At 35.8% G+C, this 16,169-nt stretch overlaps 1 protein-coding gene across 1 annotated transcript in view; it reads right to left on the bottom strand.

The window, feature by feature from the left end:
- Positions 1-2,729: 2,729 nt before the first annotated feature.
- Positions 2,730-16,169, bottom strand: part of LOC149551183 (asparagine synthetase [glutamine-hydrolyzing] 3-like) — a 71,625-nt gene continuing 58,185 nt past the window's right edge. Inside the window, exons 12-16 of the mRNA XM_089786762.1 lie at positions 6,507-6,641; positions 6,035-6,115; positions 4,344-4,430; positions 3,589-3,696; positions 2,730-3,288 (exon numbers count right to left, since the gene is read on the bottom strand). Coding sequence (XP_089642888.1) covers positions 3,040-3,288; positions 3,589-3,696; positions 4,344-4,430; positions 6,035-6,115; positions 6,507-6,641 — 660 coding nt within the window. The 3' untranslated portion in view covers positions 2,730-3,039. The remainder of the gene's footprint in view (positions 3,289-3,588; positions 3,697-4,343; positions 4,431-6,034; positions 6,116-6,506; positions 6,642-16,169) is intronic.

Below are 16,169 nucleotides of genomic sequence, written 5' to 3'. Positions count from 1 at the left end.
AACTTATTTTGGTGGTAAAAATGTATTGTGTTACCTGTGAGGCCACCCTAGTCACCTATTTTTGGTTGGTGACCTGTTCACCCTTGGGTTGTTGTATCTTTTGTTCGAGTTCCATTGAAAATATTTTGATACGTGAAGGGTTTCAGGCACCCTTCAAAACCTATTTTCCTTAGTAAAAAACATAAGCAAAACTGACTAAAGTCAAAATCAAATAGCACATGCAAAGAACTCATAGGTTTCAAAAAGGGTAGGCAGTCATATACATGTCCTCCTTCTTAGGAAAAGTAATTAGGCTTTTGGTTGTGATTGGACCTGAACATCATATCCTCATTTTTACCATTGAGTTATTGAGATAGGGCATGCTCATCCTGCCAATTCAGAGAAGTCGATGTCTGGTACCTGCAACTTGCATAAAAGACAAGGCATGTACATGTGCATATATATCTAAAAGCTAAATAGGCAATGATGGGGAGCGGTACATCGTGTAGATCTCGACTAGTAGATGACTATAACTCCCTCCCCTAACCACATCAGACATGTCAGATAGAAATATAAAATAAATACACACTATACACATGCAAGTATGAGGTAAGTACCATAAATAACTAATGAGTACACATAACATTATATTTCACTATAACAACTCATCATCATCATGATACCATAATCGTCATTTAAAGACATGCCATATGGCATCATCCAAAAAAAATAACATTTACATATTGAAGTATTTGCATTCAAATATCACTTAAGGGCTAACACGTTTGTAGGAGATTCAAATAGAGTTTGACATAGAGTACACAATGATAGCAAAAGGGATGGGTATTACACAAAGGTAGAGGAAATCATTCTACGATAAACTGTCATATAAGGGAAGAAGGGACTTGGTTCAAGGGCACTTGTTTTAAGCGTGGAGAAAGTCAGAGAATTTGAGTGTAATAATTCGAATAGGAAAATTGGTAATGGTAGCAAAAATGCAATTATACAGGAAGGTTCATGTGATTCATTGAATGGACCAAAAGAGGGAGAAAACCTTATGGTTAGGAGAACCTTGTGTAATGAGGAATTTGTATTGAAGAAAAGCTTATCCAAGGCTAGATGTAAAATTATAGATAAATGTTGTAGTGCGATCATTGGCAATGGAAGTTCTGATAATTTGACATTAAGGGAAATCGTCACCAAATTGTAGTTACCAAGAATGAAGCATCCTAATTCTTATCAAATTGCTTTGATCAAACTTATGAACATAAGCTTTTTGGTAAGTGAATAATGTCTTATGAATTTAAGGTTGGGTCATATTATGATGAAGTCTTGTGTGATATTATGCCCATGGATTGTTGTCACCTCTTATTGGGTAGACCTTGATAATATGATAGAAAACTCTTGCATGATGGTAGATTGAACTAGTTTTGAGCTAATGGGAAAAGACAAGTTTTGCTACCTTTGATATAAGAATCCAAGGGTGAGAATTGTACTATTGTGAGAGCTTTCTTGATTGAAGGAAGTCGTGTGTACAAGATTTGGGGAAGGAAGACATGTGATTTTATTTTATCCCTAGTGGGACTAAAAGGGGAGCTAAATATGAAAACCCATAGGAATTCAAAGAATTGTTGTCATAGCTTAAGGATATTATTTCAAATAATGTACCTAATTGGTTACCTCTAACTAGAAATATATAACATTGACCTGATACTAGGAGCTAGTTTTCTTAATAAAGCACCACTGGTTGGCACCTGCAAAGAATGAAGAATTGAATAGACATGTTCAAGAGTTGTTCTAGAAAGGTTTGATTAGAGAAAGTTTGAGTCCTTGTGCAATACCAATTGTATTAGACCTAAGAAGAATAGAGAATGGTGTGTGTGTATAAATGAGATCACAATGAAGTATAGGTTTCCTTCACCAAGAATGGATGACATTATGGATTGTTTGAGTGCAGAAAGATATTTTAATAAGATTAACCTGAAGATATAGTAATAGAAACTAGGCATAGCATTAAGAAACATAGCAATCCATCCATATAAAGCAGATTTCGTATTCTGATAACATGATAGGTATAAAGGCACTAATATTCAAAACTGAGGAAATCTGCTTACCTGCATTTGTGTTTTACACACAATGTAAGATGCTTATCCAACTATAAGTCTATGAATTATTCAAGTTTCTTTAAATGTTTGGACAAATTGCACAAGTTCAATCGGTTTTAGACCATTTGAAGTCTCCAATCAGTCTAAACATAGATGCAAATTGGAACCTGTGTTCTGAGATAGAAAATCTACACGCAGCTTCTTCAATTATGGTTCATCATTTTTAGACAATCACAACTAAAAAGAGGTTTCAAAAATATATCTCTTACCTATTACTACTGGCAAGATTCATGGCCCATTTAGTGTTCCTTCCAATCATTTCACTTGTTATTAACGCTTTCACTACAAAATCGCTTAAATGCCATTCAACTCCTAAAATGAAAAGCAGTGTTAGAAGTAGAAAGTATAAGCTATGATATTGGAGACAAGTTCATTCAATTACAGGACTATGAAGGTGAGCCATTTAAATAGGGTTATTAGGAATGCTGATCCAGAGATGATGATTTGAGTGGGTAAGAGATTTTTATAGGCTCCATGCTGTTTGGCATTCTACAGATAAATGAGCTGAGGATAGCTGCCAAGTCCTCCCGTGATTAAAAAAATGTAACAGATCTTAGCACAGAAAATATCTAGTGAGAAACTACATTTCTACAGGAAAGGAAACGGCTTGAACTTGTAAGATCCAAACAAATGGAATAGAAATACATAACTGAGGCACTCTCCAGATATACGCCCAATGGAAAATTCATCAGAGGAACCGGCTAAGTAATTTTCAGCGATGAAATCCAGAGAACAAATACAATATGAAGATGAAATCCAGGGAACAAATACAATATGAAAGAATGTTCGCCTCTATTCAATTCAATGAATCTCAATCCTCACTAAGGGGAACATTACCTAGACAGGAAAAGTACCAAAGCTTCCAGTAATACATTCCAAATATTCATTCACAGCTTTAACTCTCAACTGCAACTTCTACAACACCTTCCTGCAGTCTTTGCCTCTTATTTGGAGAATCTGCAGATACTTCCTCTGTGCCATTATTCGCATCAGGTGCAGTCTCTTCATATGCAGCCACATGAACCCCTAAAGCAGCTCTTCCAGAAGGATCTGGATTTTTAGACCATGCAGCATCCCATTCCAAAGCTTTGGCGGTGCTGCAGGCCACACTAGGGCCTCCTGGTACAGTCAAGCGTGCAGCGTTCTGCAGAAACCGAAGGGAAAATACGCATAAAGCCTACTCTTGAAACATCTTAAAGCCCCTAGAAAACATTTAATAACGCCCATCTTCTTTCACTTCATACAAAAAAAATGCACCCTCGTAAACCTAAAAATACTATCAATTGTAACAAATTTCCCTATTATAACTCAGAAAATCAAAGCATCTCGAAGTCACTCAGCTATAACACTTACTAGTTCATAACAAGTTAAACAAAATGATGTCACATTCTAAGAAATACAGTGAATGTTTATATACTCGCATATATGAAAGAACAAAGCTTGCCTGGGGAAAGAATCTTTCAAAAATCATCCTGTAATAATATGCCTCTTTTGTGGCAGGTGTATTCTCGGGAAAAATGTATTTTGCATTTGCCAGCATCAAATCAGTAACCTGCCAGAAAATACAAACCACTTCCAATCAGAAAGTACAAATGAATTTTAAATCTAAAGCTAATGTATGAGATGCTTTGAGCAGCCATGCCCTGACAATCTGGACAGTCAAATTTGATTGCCATTCACAAAAAATCAGCTTAGGGGGATCTTCATAGTTTTGTAATTGTAAAGCACTAGCCTGAAAGTAAATAGAAGTCAGGAAGTTGAAAATTTGTAGTTGCAGTAGCATTTTTTAAAGACAAGCTAAAAGCCAATCAACATCACAAGTTTTGAATACATATTTACAGGTAACAGTGCACATTTTTCACAACTAACGAAGTCTTGCCACACAACCTGGACACTACCAGGTATAAGTGGAAAAAGTGGACGATAGTAAGTAAAATAACTTCAGGTTGAAAACGTATTCCATTTTACAACAACTGCTATAGAGAGTGAAATCATTCACAAATATTCAAGCACTAAGAAAACTTGTCAAAAACTTGGGAATGCTTGCAATTTTCCAGCGAAAATCATTCCATACATGAAAATTTCAGTTTCATGATGCTCTTACCCTCAGATCAACAAATTACAGCTTCAAAATCCAATAAAATTATAGAATAATGAAGAAACTAAATAGCTTTTGACAGTGAGGATCAATTTGCATACGTGATTTGAAGCATGTGCTTTTACACCATCAATCCAACTGTAGCCAACCCCATCACTGAATTGTTCTTTCTGTCTGTACAAAATATGCTGCAACATGAGGAGAAAAGCGTGTCATTACAAATTGCTACTATTTTGACAAACTGAAAGTTACATGTCAATTTTTTGTCTTCAGCTTGTCATTGTAAATTGAAATTTTCTAGCCAATGTTACAGATTCACATGAGAAACACTGTGTAAAACAAGTTATAGCTTTTATGTTGAGAATCAAAGAGAAAAGCTTCAACCAAATATTAAAGAAATATGTAATAATGGGAAAAAATATGAGAAATAACAAAGGAACCACCTTGGCCAGGTAATTCTCACCAAACTTGTATCCTTTCTGAGAAGTTTGTATTATACAGGAAAATTTTGCATTTTTGAATAAATTTTGAACTAAATTCAAACATCAAATCCATCTCAACAAAAGACCATTTCAATATAATGCATAGTTACGAGCTTGCCAAGTAATCATGGGTTTTTACACTTATTTCGTATTCACCATGTGAACTCATGGGGCATATCCAAACAATGTTTTTGGCAAGTTTTGGCATCAGACTCACTGGAAAAACAGCATGCATTTTTTAGCAACTAAGGTAAGTCTTATCAAACCCTTCTTTCTAAGTAGTTTGTATCATACAGAAATAGTTTTTAAGTAGGAGATAATTTCCACAGCAAGTCAACTGTGATATTGCTATCAGAAATCAACTGTGTACACAAGGGCTCCACCCCTAAACACTACCCTATATCTCAACAAAGAACAGAGGAGGGGCTAGGGCACCTCAACCTCACTAGGGGTGTTAAACCCAAACTCCCACCCAACTTATTTGATAAATTTTGAACATGTATTTTGAATAAAATTCATGTTTCGTAAAATGTGTGTGTGTGTATTTAATAAATTGAACTGTGGGTAGGAGATATTCTCCACAGCAAGTCAAATTATGATATTGGTATCATGATTCAACTGTTTAGTTTTCAAGTCAAACTCAACAACCCATTTGCAAAATATTCAGCATGTATTGTGCCAAATGAACCACTCATTTTAGAGCCTCTGATTCTTTTGAAAAAGTCAACCAAAAATATCCGTTAATTTAAGATGTGAAACCTTTCATAAAATGTTATTTTACAAGCTATAGCCTATGAAAATGAGTAGCCATAATAAGTGTTCTCTAACAACAATAATTTTAGTGACATAATCGAAACCAAAACTACTGTTCTGTAAATTTCCTAGCAATAAAGATAATTGGATCGCACTCTACTAGAAAACATCATGCAATAAGTTTAACTTCATGTTGGCTATTTGACAGTAAAATTGTTCCCTTAATAATGTGTATGCATGGATGGGTGGATAGGTGGATGGATGGATCTATATGCATGTGTGTGTGTGTGTGTATACATGTATGTCCATATGTATACATGCATACATAATGATAAACGTATGTACTACTGTATGTATATGCTCTGTTGCATGCAAATAGACATATATTAAATGTTATTCCAGGTAAAAATTCCTACTGAAAATTCTGTCCCTCTATTATAAAGTTGCACAGCTTTCACGATTTAGCAACACAGCATAATAATAAATCTTGTGCACTTAAGAAAATTGTTCATAATATGCTAGAAACAATAAGAATTTCAATGGTATGGCGTTCATACTTTTGGCAGGTAAGGCTTTTCTTCATCGTCGAATGCCTTCCGAAGGATCCACTTCTCAATGCGACCAAGATCAGGCCGAACCTGGAGAAAATTTCAACTACCCAATGAATTTGATCTACAAATACATACATTAATTATACTGAAACTTGAATACTATCTTGCTGCAATGTCCACCAATGTAACTTTTTTTATGAGCCAACCCCAAACATGGGATAAAGATTTCAGTTTAGACAGAAAAAATACCTTTGAAATCAAAGCCAACACTATATCTTCAAAAATTATACAACTGAAATGTATTAATTGAACATAATTTTACAAGGGATGATTGTGAGCAACTGGACACAAGTTTTAAACACTTAAAGGAAATTGTAATAAATTCCCATTGAATCTCATACATGAGATCTTTAAATTCTTGAAACTATTACAATAAAGTAAAATATTCACATAGTTTAATTTGTGTGACATAGCTTACCATCTTCCACTCTGGATCAATTGACATGGAAATGTTGATAAACTCCTTGTCTAGGAAAGGCACACGAGCCTCCAAACCCCATGCTGATGTTGACTTATTAGCTCTCAAGCAATCATATAGATGAAGAGCTTTAATCTGAAGTTGGAAAATATGGAAAAGCAGATACTATTACCACACATTTATGATACATGATAATGTACCAAAACTTCAAAGAATCTATTTCAAAGTAGCAAACAAGTAAAATGAAGATAAAAATCCAAATTCATTATCTAGTTTCTAACATTTTGATGAGTTTGAAAACCAAAGAATTGGAAAACATAGAAAGGGCGTATTAAATATTTTTATACAAGGCATATTTTGGTACAAGAGAAAGGGGCCCAGATTCACATTTTTTTAGCAATGTTTTCAGAGTCAAATCTTTACACTGCTATCTTGACTATTAAAGAAACTTGAAATTTCACTAGATTTTTTAAAAGGGTAAAAACTCCGTGTGGAAAGTTATTTATATTGCAAAAATTCTCGTTTAGTGTGTACATTTATATTTTAGTTCTGCATTTTTTGTTATTAGTCTGGAGAGTATTGGTAGAAATGAGCCATTTATAAGGTCAGACGGCAAAAGTAGTTACAAAACTTTCAGAAACAGACTTAATCCTATTTGAACTTTAACTGTGACAACTGTGAATGAGAATTTAGTGCAAAAATATATTTGAGAATTACATATTTAGTCCAATGTTCCCTATAAATCAATTATCTACAAAAGATATTTCTGTGATATTCAGAATGCTAAACAAATCACAAAAATAAAGGCACAGATAAGCATAGAGAGCATATGATATGAATGCAAAATGAATAATCGTGAATACCTGGCCAAAGCCAGGGAGTTGGGACTCTTCAGAAAATCTCTATGGTCAATAATTCTTGTCCATACTTCCTACTAACAAGATGAGTGAGATCAATAAGTCAAAACAAGGATTGAAAATACGTATATCAGGAATTGATATGTAATTCAGCCATCCTCATTCATTGGACAATAACTAAGAAAAGTGATTGAAAAAATTCAGAACAACACTTTCTACTTCCCATCTTCCCAATAGCGGTTGCACAACATTCATGCATATTGAAGGGAACACAAGAAAAAGGATGAGAAATGTGTAATGTCCCTTGTCAAACATTCCCCGATTTAGAACATTCCTTAATTTCACAATGGCTACTAGAGTCGAGTCTCCACATAATAAGCATTATATGCTCGAGCCTGCGAAGAGGCAATGTGCATTACTGCCACCACAACCATTATTGGTACGTCAGATCAACAACATAAGTAGGTGAAGGGCATCTGGAACAACGGAGCGAGGAATTGCAGAAAGTAAGAGAGGTGCCAGTTCTTCTTCTCCAAAAAGGAAATTCTATCATGATTTTGGGGGGGAGATAATAAGAAGGCATGATTATAATGGAGGGATTTCTTCTAATGCATATCATGCTGCATATTACTCGTTTGACCCAAGAACTCTCCTCTTGGCTGCTACATATTTTTCATTTCATTCTTTCAAACGAAGAAATGTTTTTGTACTCTGCAATTTATTCATTCAATCCTTTTGAAGCAAGCAATGTATTGTGCTCTGGAAATTATTCATCTGTTCTCAAAACCAAGAACTGCTTGCGTAGCTAATAATTCTTTCATAATAGCTAGAGCTCCTTTCGATCTACATAATGATTCTTTGAGCTAAGAGTATAACCCATCTATATACGCAAGCGGCAAGATCACTATGATTGGTTTTTATCATAGTTACCAGCTTGAGCCTAAGGATAAAGTGGATGTTAGTTATTGACCTTTAAGACCTTTTTTTTGTGAATTCCTTCATTTTGATGTGGATATACAAAGCACGCACAAATGTATACAGAGCTTGAGTCTAAGGATAGAGTGGTTGTTAACAAATCTTAGCTTTGTGTGTGATTTTGGATTTCAGAGATATGACCTTTTTTATGTGGGTTCCTTGGTTTTGTTGTGGTGAGAGTTTTTTTGGAGTGTTATTCAAGTTTTATGGCGATTTTTTTCTGAGTACTGGTGTATTTCTTCCTGAGGTTAAGGCTGTTTTATAAGCCTTGGAAAGTGGTCTTCACCTGAGTTTAACACTTCCGTTCACAAACAGAGTGTTCGAGCAAACTTGGAATGACATGAAACAAAGGTGATACCTTAATCAAATCATCCTCAGGACATCTTCATCAGTTTGAGGATTCCCCTCAGTTTCCCAAGGGCTCAACACATCCTCAACGAACACTTTCTAAACAAGAAATACTCCCCAGACGCACAATTGCATGGAAATGGATACATCAGATCTAGATACAGTTGGGCAAATGAACAATTATTTTTCAAGACAAAAGCCCTCTAAAATATATGAAAAAATACATATATATTTAGTTTTTATATACCTAAGACTGTAAAGCACAGAAATCGACACTTGAAAAAAGTTTATTTGCCTATTCTTAGGTTTTTATATGTTTAGTTTATAATATATTTTTTGTTATATTTGTGTCTACAGACATATATACACATGTATATGTATGTGTATTGACTATATGTAAAGCATATATATGTATACACATGCATATATAAAATGATACACATGTATGTGTATATGTACATATAAATATTTTGTGTGTGTGTGTATGATGCTACATTGTGCGTGTGTGTGTAAACACGTGTATAAACAGCCATTTTTTATGTTCTATTACTTTTGTAAATTTAATTAAATTTTTATTATCCTAAAGTGGATAGGGCCCAAATATGGGCTCGTATATGGATACATCTGGATATGGTAATTGTGGCATGACTAGCAGTATTGTGTCCATTTTTATTATTTGGTATCCAATATGCAAATTTCTTGGCACAGTAAAAAAAAGAATATGGTAACCCTTCCAAGATGACAGAAAAAATTAAATCATTTCAATGATGTGAGCAAAAATTGTAGTAAATATGTCCCTTTGCATCCCCACATCCTCAAAATATCTAGGATGTCCAAAATAGCCCCATTGGTCAAAAAGCATATACCTATGGAACATTAAAATATGACTGAATTTAAAGTGTCTCCACTTCAAAATTCAATTGTGTGCCTTGATATAACTTGTAGTGAATGAAACAAATCTACCTTGGAAACTTAGAACTCCCAGGAAACTTCTCCAAACCACGTCTTACAACTATAAAACACCTTGAAGACTAAGTAAATAAATTTTGAGCTTCTGGAAGTTAGTTTAAATGATTTGAAGCGGATAAAATAGTGGTCAAAAAAAGAATGGAAATCAAATTCACTCCAGAAGAGAAAATCAGTAAGGCATATACTAGTTTGATGCACTTGAAGATTGAATTCATCTATTAAGTAGCTGGAAATGAAAATGGGGACAACATTTTGAAAAAAACAAGATAAAAGAATACAAGAAACTTGAGAAAGTGCCACAATACAAAACCATATTTTTATAGACATCACATTAAAATATTTGTAAATGAAAACTCATGTTTTTGAAACAATTCAAAAGTTCTAAAAGCCTGAAAATTACAAAATGTCAAGCGACAACAAATTGGTCATAATGTATCAAACCAACTAGGGATTGCCACTCAATCTGGTTCGGTTTAAGGTGTATCAAGTATCAACAATTCACTTGAGCCTTATGTAGATAACTACACCAAACTATGTAAAGAACCCTGCTGGCTCTCACTAACAAATCAGAGAAATGTGTATTTTTGGTGTTTTATAGTTTTGCAAATTCCTTATTTTTCTCTACATATATAATTTTGAATTTTCTAAATATAAACTATAAAGAATGCTTGAAAAGAAATGTTCACCAACTACTAGCAATACCAAACAAATTGCTTATCGCTTCATTTCTATGCTTGCAAATAATTTTTACATCCAACTCGTGAATAAGGAAAAACAAATTCTTATTACACCTAGTATGAGTTGCGCCTGAACCTCCAATTGCAGCACTTTGAATTCACACTGATACCACTGTAATGCACGCTGCCTATTACCAGATACTTGAGCAGTGTTGCCAAGTTGAGGAACTATCGCTCTATTCTCAGAGCTCAGACACGGGCTTAATAGGATAAATCACAGCCCTCTGTTAATGTCACTTTATCAGCAGACATGCAGCAATGAAGATGGGATGTAGCAGTAAATAAACGCAGCCTCCTAGAATTAATTGCAAACTCACCAATGATGATCACTGCTGCTTGGATATGGATCGCAGCCCCTAATTGGAGACCGCAGCATGAAGTCAGACCTCCCACAATTACTTAAAATGATCGCCCAGTATTGGGAAATTGACGCCCAACCAATAAAGCAATTTTCCACAGCTGCAACTCAATTTTCCCAATGATAACTTGCAATGCCAACACTAATAATGACACTGCCTAGCTATGAACAAATTACAGACATATAAGCGCCTGATTTGCAAAGAGAATAAACACTGAATAGCAGAGACAATGGGCACTCAATAACAATGATAATAAACCCCAAACTTTCAGCACCAAATCGCCTTCCAAACACAGTTACATCAATAAAGAAGGCTGTGACAACTTTCAGCTTTAACCCTCAATGAGATAACACAAAATCAGATCGAAAGAACTCAAATTAACTCACCATACCTCAGCAGTGAATTTCAATGCTCAATCAACTTTAGAATACAAATTCAATTGTTTTACAACAGCAACAATTGATGCACAATTCAAGAGGAATCAGTCCTCAAGAAATTCAGAAAATACTCAAACCCTCACCAAGAGGAATCAGTCCTCAAGAAATTCAGAAAAAACTCAAACCCTCACCAAGAAATATATCAAAAGCAATAGACAAGAATGAATCTATTTCCTTCATGAAGCCTCTTTTATAATGCAACTTAGCTTATCCAATACACCTTTTGTTAAGGACGCTTCATCAATACACCTTTTAATTAGAAGTTTCCATCAATTATTTTAAATAAATAACTCTCAAACACATAGCTTCATGAAGACACTTTTCACTTAAGAGGCTTCTTCAACACACCATCATATTATAACACTTAAATGATAAAGTCATTTATTAAGATAATCTTAATAAACAACTTATAATATAGAGCTTCATTAATTTACGTAATCAATCACTGAAGAAGCCAACACCTGGTCCCTCAGGTGCACTACTAAAAATAGTAATTTCCCACAATTGAATTACTATAAATAGCAAGTCAATCAACAGAGACCCTCAAAACACATTGTCAGCTCACGAGGGTCGGAAAGATGAACTGACTAAGCGCAATTACAAGAGCTTGTTAAAATGGGGACACTACAGGCCTACCTCCTCGAGATTGTATTACACCATCGAATTATAACACTTAAATGAGAAAGTCATTTATTAAGATAATCTTAATAAACAACTTATAATATAGAGCTTCATTAATTTATGCAATCAACCACTAAAGAAGCCAACACCTAGTGCCTCAGTTGCACTACTAAAACTAATAATTTCCCACAATTGACTTACTATAAATAGCAATTCAATCAACAGAGACCCTCAAAACACATTGTCAACTCACGGAATGATGCACTAACTAAGCCTAGTTACAAGAGCCTACTAAAATGGGGACACTACAGACCTACCTCTCCGAGATTGTTTGTCCTCAAGCAATCGCAATCCAAAAACATATCGAACCCCAACCTCCACCAAGATCCCATAAAAAGATGAGTGTGATGTCCCTGTCATCACTGAATAAGTCTCGTAGATGCAAAACAATTAAAGTAAATAACCTAGTCAATAGAACTATACTCAAAACCACTATTGATGATGTACAGAAAGGAACATCACATGGAACTCAATAGGAAGTCCTGATTTGCCCCCTTTCTCTGCACCAACTGAGCTACCATGCCAAACATCAAACTTGGGCACAGACAAACTCCACGCCCGGTAAATACCCTACACATTGGTGTCAAACTGTACGCACACCTCATTGTATATACCTTAGAGATCTCTTGATCACCATCATCTAAACCAATAGATTGTTGTGAGGGTTCAGCCTCAATCTCGTCATAGTACACCCACATCGTACGATTTGCCCCTCCTTTTGGGCTCAATGAACAAGTGTGACCCTTGGCATAAGGTCTTTAAAAGCAAAGTTGTCTTCTCAAATGCTTGAGTGATGCCTCATCATTCTTCCCAGCTGTTTTTTCTTTCTCATCAATAATCAATGGGTGTTTCTCATCTACAAGTGGAGAGGTAGAAGGTTTTGAAGCAAACTTGCCTCGAGATGTGGATGACTCAAGATCTCTCGCCTTTCTCATTGCCTCCTACAAAGTAGGTGGGTCCAAGGACTTAACCCACCCTCAAAGTGGCTCAACCAGTCCCTCCATAAAAAGCATAACTCTCCTCCCCTCAAAAATATCATAGACCATCACGGAAAGCTGCTAGAACTCATTGATTAAGGCCTCAAGGCCACCTGTCTGTCTCAATTGAGCAACTCCCAAAAGTATGCCTCAGGATCCTTCCTATCAAATAGCTCTATCAAACTATCCACAAACTCCTGATAGGAAACTATTTGATGGTTCAAAGGCACTAGCCCATGGTACCATCAATCATGAGCCACTCCATCCAAGTGTAACACATCAAATCTAATGGCATCCTCCTCAGTCATGGGATGCAATGCTAAGTATGTGTCAAGCTTATGAGCCCAAGCTCAAGTTGTCACCTTGTCACTACCATCAATGTGGGCTAAGGTCATCTTTTTATCTAGGCCTCTACCTCTCAGGTGCAGGCCTACCTCTAGTATGCTCTCGCTTCTGTGTGAGGAATTTGTCAAAGTTAAGATTATGCTTGATGGCATGCGGAAGAGCATCCCACTCAGCAAAATTTGCCACAAAACCATCCACAAAAGGCGTAGCCTCAATCTGAGTACTGACCATGTCAGCCTCAAGTCTCAGAAAAGTAGGTTGTGGCAGCCTATCATATGCACCAATATACCTTATCCTGTCAATCCTCTCATCAATCCTAGCCTGTTCCTCAGTGCTAATCCTGTCTCCAACTCTAGAACTGTCATCAACCCGAGACCTGTGTGAACTAACAAAATCATCCTTGGTACCTCTCTCCCACTCTAACCTCGAGGAAGTGCAATATGCTGCAACATATCAGACAGCTGATGCAGCACATCGGCAACATGATGTTGACCAGCTGCAAGGTCTCTAAAAGTCTCCTTGGCCTCTTTGTAAATGTCGAAACCTGTGCCAGCATCCCTATATCCGCTACCACCAGACCCTCCTGATCCACTCTCCTTGGCCTCTCTGTAAATGTCGAAACCTGTGCCAGCATCCCTATATCCACTACCACCAGACCCTCCTGATCCACCAATCACCAATACTACCAAATTGTATCTTAGGTTCTCCATCACCAGTTGGAGACGTGCGACATTTACTGGTATAACGTCTACTCGAAATAAACCTTGGAGCTATGTTGAAACCCAGTTCCCTGCAATCTGGTAGGAAATCACTCTAATAGCACTGTACAGAACCCTATTGCCTCTCACTAGCAAACTGCAGAAATATTTATTTTTGGTGTTTAATAGTTTTGCAAACTCCTTATTTTTTGCTACATATATGATGTTGAATTTTCAAAATATAAAGAATGCTTGAAAAAAAATGTTCACCAACTACTGGCAATACCAAACAAATTGCTTATTCCTTCAGTATTATGCTTGCAAATAATTTTTACATCCAACTCATGAGTAAGGAAAAACAAAATCGTATTGCCCCTGGTATAAATTGGCATTTCACATTGATGCCACTGTAATGCACGCTACCTATTTTCAGACACTTGAGCAATGTTGCCAAGTTGAGGAACAATCGCTCTATTCTCAGAGCTCAGATGTAGGCTTGATAGGATGAGTTGCAGCCCTCTGTTAATGCCACATTATTGCAGCAGACATACACCAATGAAGATATGATGTAGCAGAAGAACTAATCTATGTTGTGGCATCCAAACAACAATGTACCGACCCATCCAAGCAAACGCACCAGCCTGGTAAATAAAAACAGCATCTCAGAATTAATTGCAAACTCACCAATGATGATCGCAGCTAATTGGATATGGATCGCAGCCCCTGATTGGAGACCACGGCAAGAAGTCAGACCTCCCACAATTAATTAAGATAATTGGAAATGGACACCCAACCAATAGAGCAATTTTCCACAGCTGCAACTCAATTTTCCCAGTGATAACTTGCAATGCCAAACACGTATAATGACACTGCCCAGCTATGAAGAAATAACAGACATATAGGCAACTGATTTGCGGAGAGAATAAACGCCAAATAGCAGAGACAATGGGCACTCAATAACATTGATAATAAACACCAAACTTTCAGCACCAAATTGCCTTCCAGACACAGTTACAACAGTGAAGAAGGTTGTGACAACTTTCAGCTTTAACCCTCAATGAGATCACCCAAAATCAGAATGAAAGAACTCAATTGAATTTACTATACCTCAGTACTGAATTTGAATGCTCAATTCAGCTTTAGAACACAGATTCAATTGCTTTACAACAGCAGAAATTGATGCACAATTCAAGAGGAATCAGTCCTCAAGAAATTCCGAAAAAACTTAAACCCTCACCAAGAAATATATCAAAAGCAATAGACAACAATGAATCCTCTTTTATAATGCAACTTGGCTTGTCCAATACACCTTTCATTAAAGACACTTCATCAACACAACATTCAATTAGAAGCTTCCATCAATTATTTTAAATAAATAACTCTCAAACACATAGCTTCATGAAGACACTTTTCACTTAAGAGGCTTCTTCAACACACCATTGAACTATAACACTTAAATGAATAAGCCATTTACTAAGATAATCTTAATAAACAACTTATAGTATAGAGCTCCATTAATTTACCCAATCAATCAACTGAAGAAGCCAAATCCTGCTGGCTCAGCTGCACCGCTAAAAATAGTAATTGCCCACAATTGACTCAATAAAGCAAGTCACTCAATAGCGACCCTCAAAACACAGTCAGCTCACGAGGGTCGTAAAGATGAATTAAGCAAGCCCAACTATAGGAGCTTGCTAAAATGGGGACATTACAAACTAGATGACTAAGATAATTTAGGTTATGTGTCCATTAGCATTTGCAATGATGAATGATAGAGAACTTGAACCTATATGCTAACCTAACTGAACCTTAACATGAAAAAGGTGTATAACTGCCTACAACAACAAAAGACGGGCTCTTCCTACAACACTCGAAAAAGATCAAATATAAAAGGGTTCCCAAAGACATAAATGTCATTCATAGTCCTTTAGGTGATGTGGGTAAGATTGCTCAAAACAATTATTTAATAATGGGGCCTATGCTTTTTGCATGTGGCGATCCTATTTTAAATGTATTGTCAAAAATGAATGGATGATTTTGAATGTCTTGACAATAGATAGATAAATTTGAACAACCTTTTGTATTTGTTAACTACAAGGAATTTTCTTATTCTCTATTTATTTCTATGTTTTTTAATTGGAAATTCAAATAAGGCAAAACAACATGAAGTACTAATCTTTAAATTCCATCAATTGAGAAGGTTTCACTACAAACATCTTAACCCATTTTACTGAGCAATTTCTCTTCTTCCTGCAACCACTCTAGAGATGGATTATGAGA

Source organism: Cupressus sempervirens, chromosome 6, assembly GCF_028749045.1.
Source record: "Cupressus sempervirens isolate cs-2001-9-10 chromosome 6, ASM2874904v1, whole genome shotgun sequence".
NCBI classification, from domain to species: Eukaryota; Viridiplantae; Streptophyta; class Pinopsida; order Cupressales; family Cupressaceae; genus Cupressus; species Cupressus sempervirens.
Note: the sequence above shows the minus strand (reverse complement) of the source record. Positions and strands in the feature narration are given on the sequence as shown.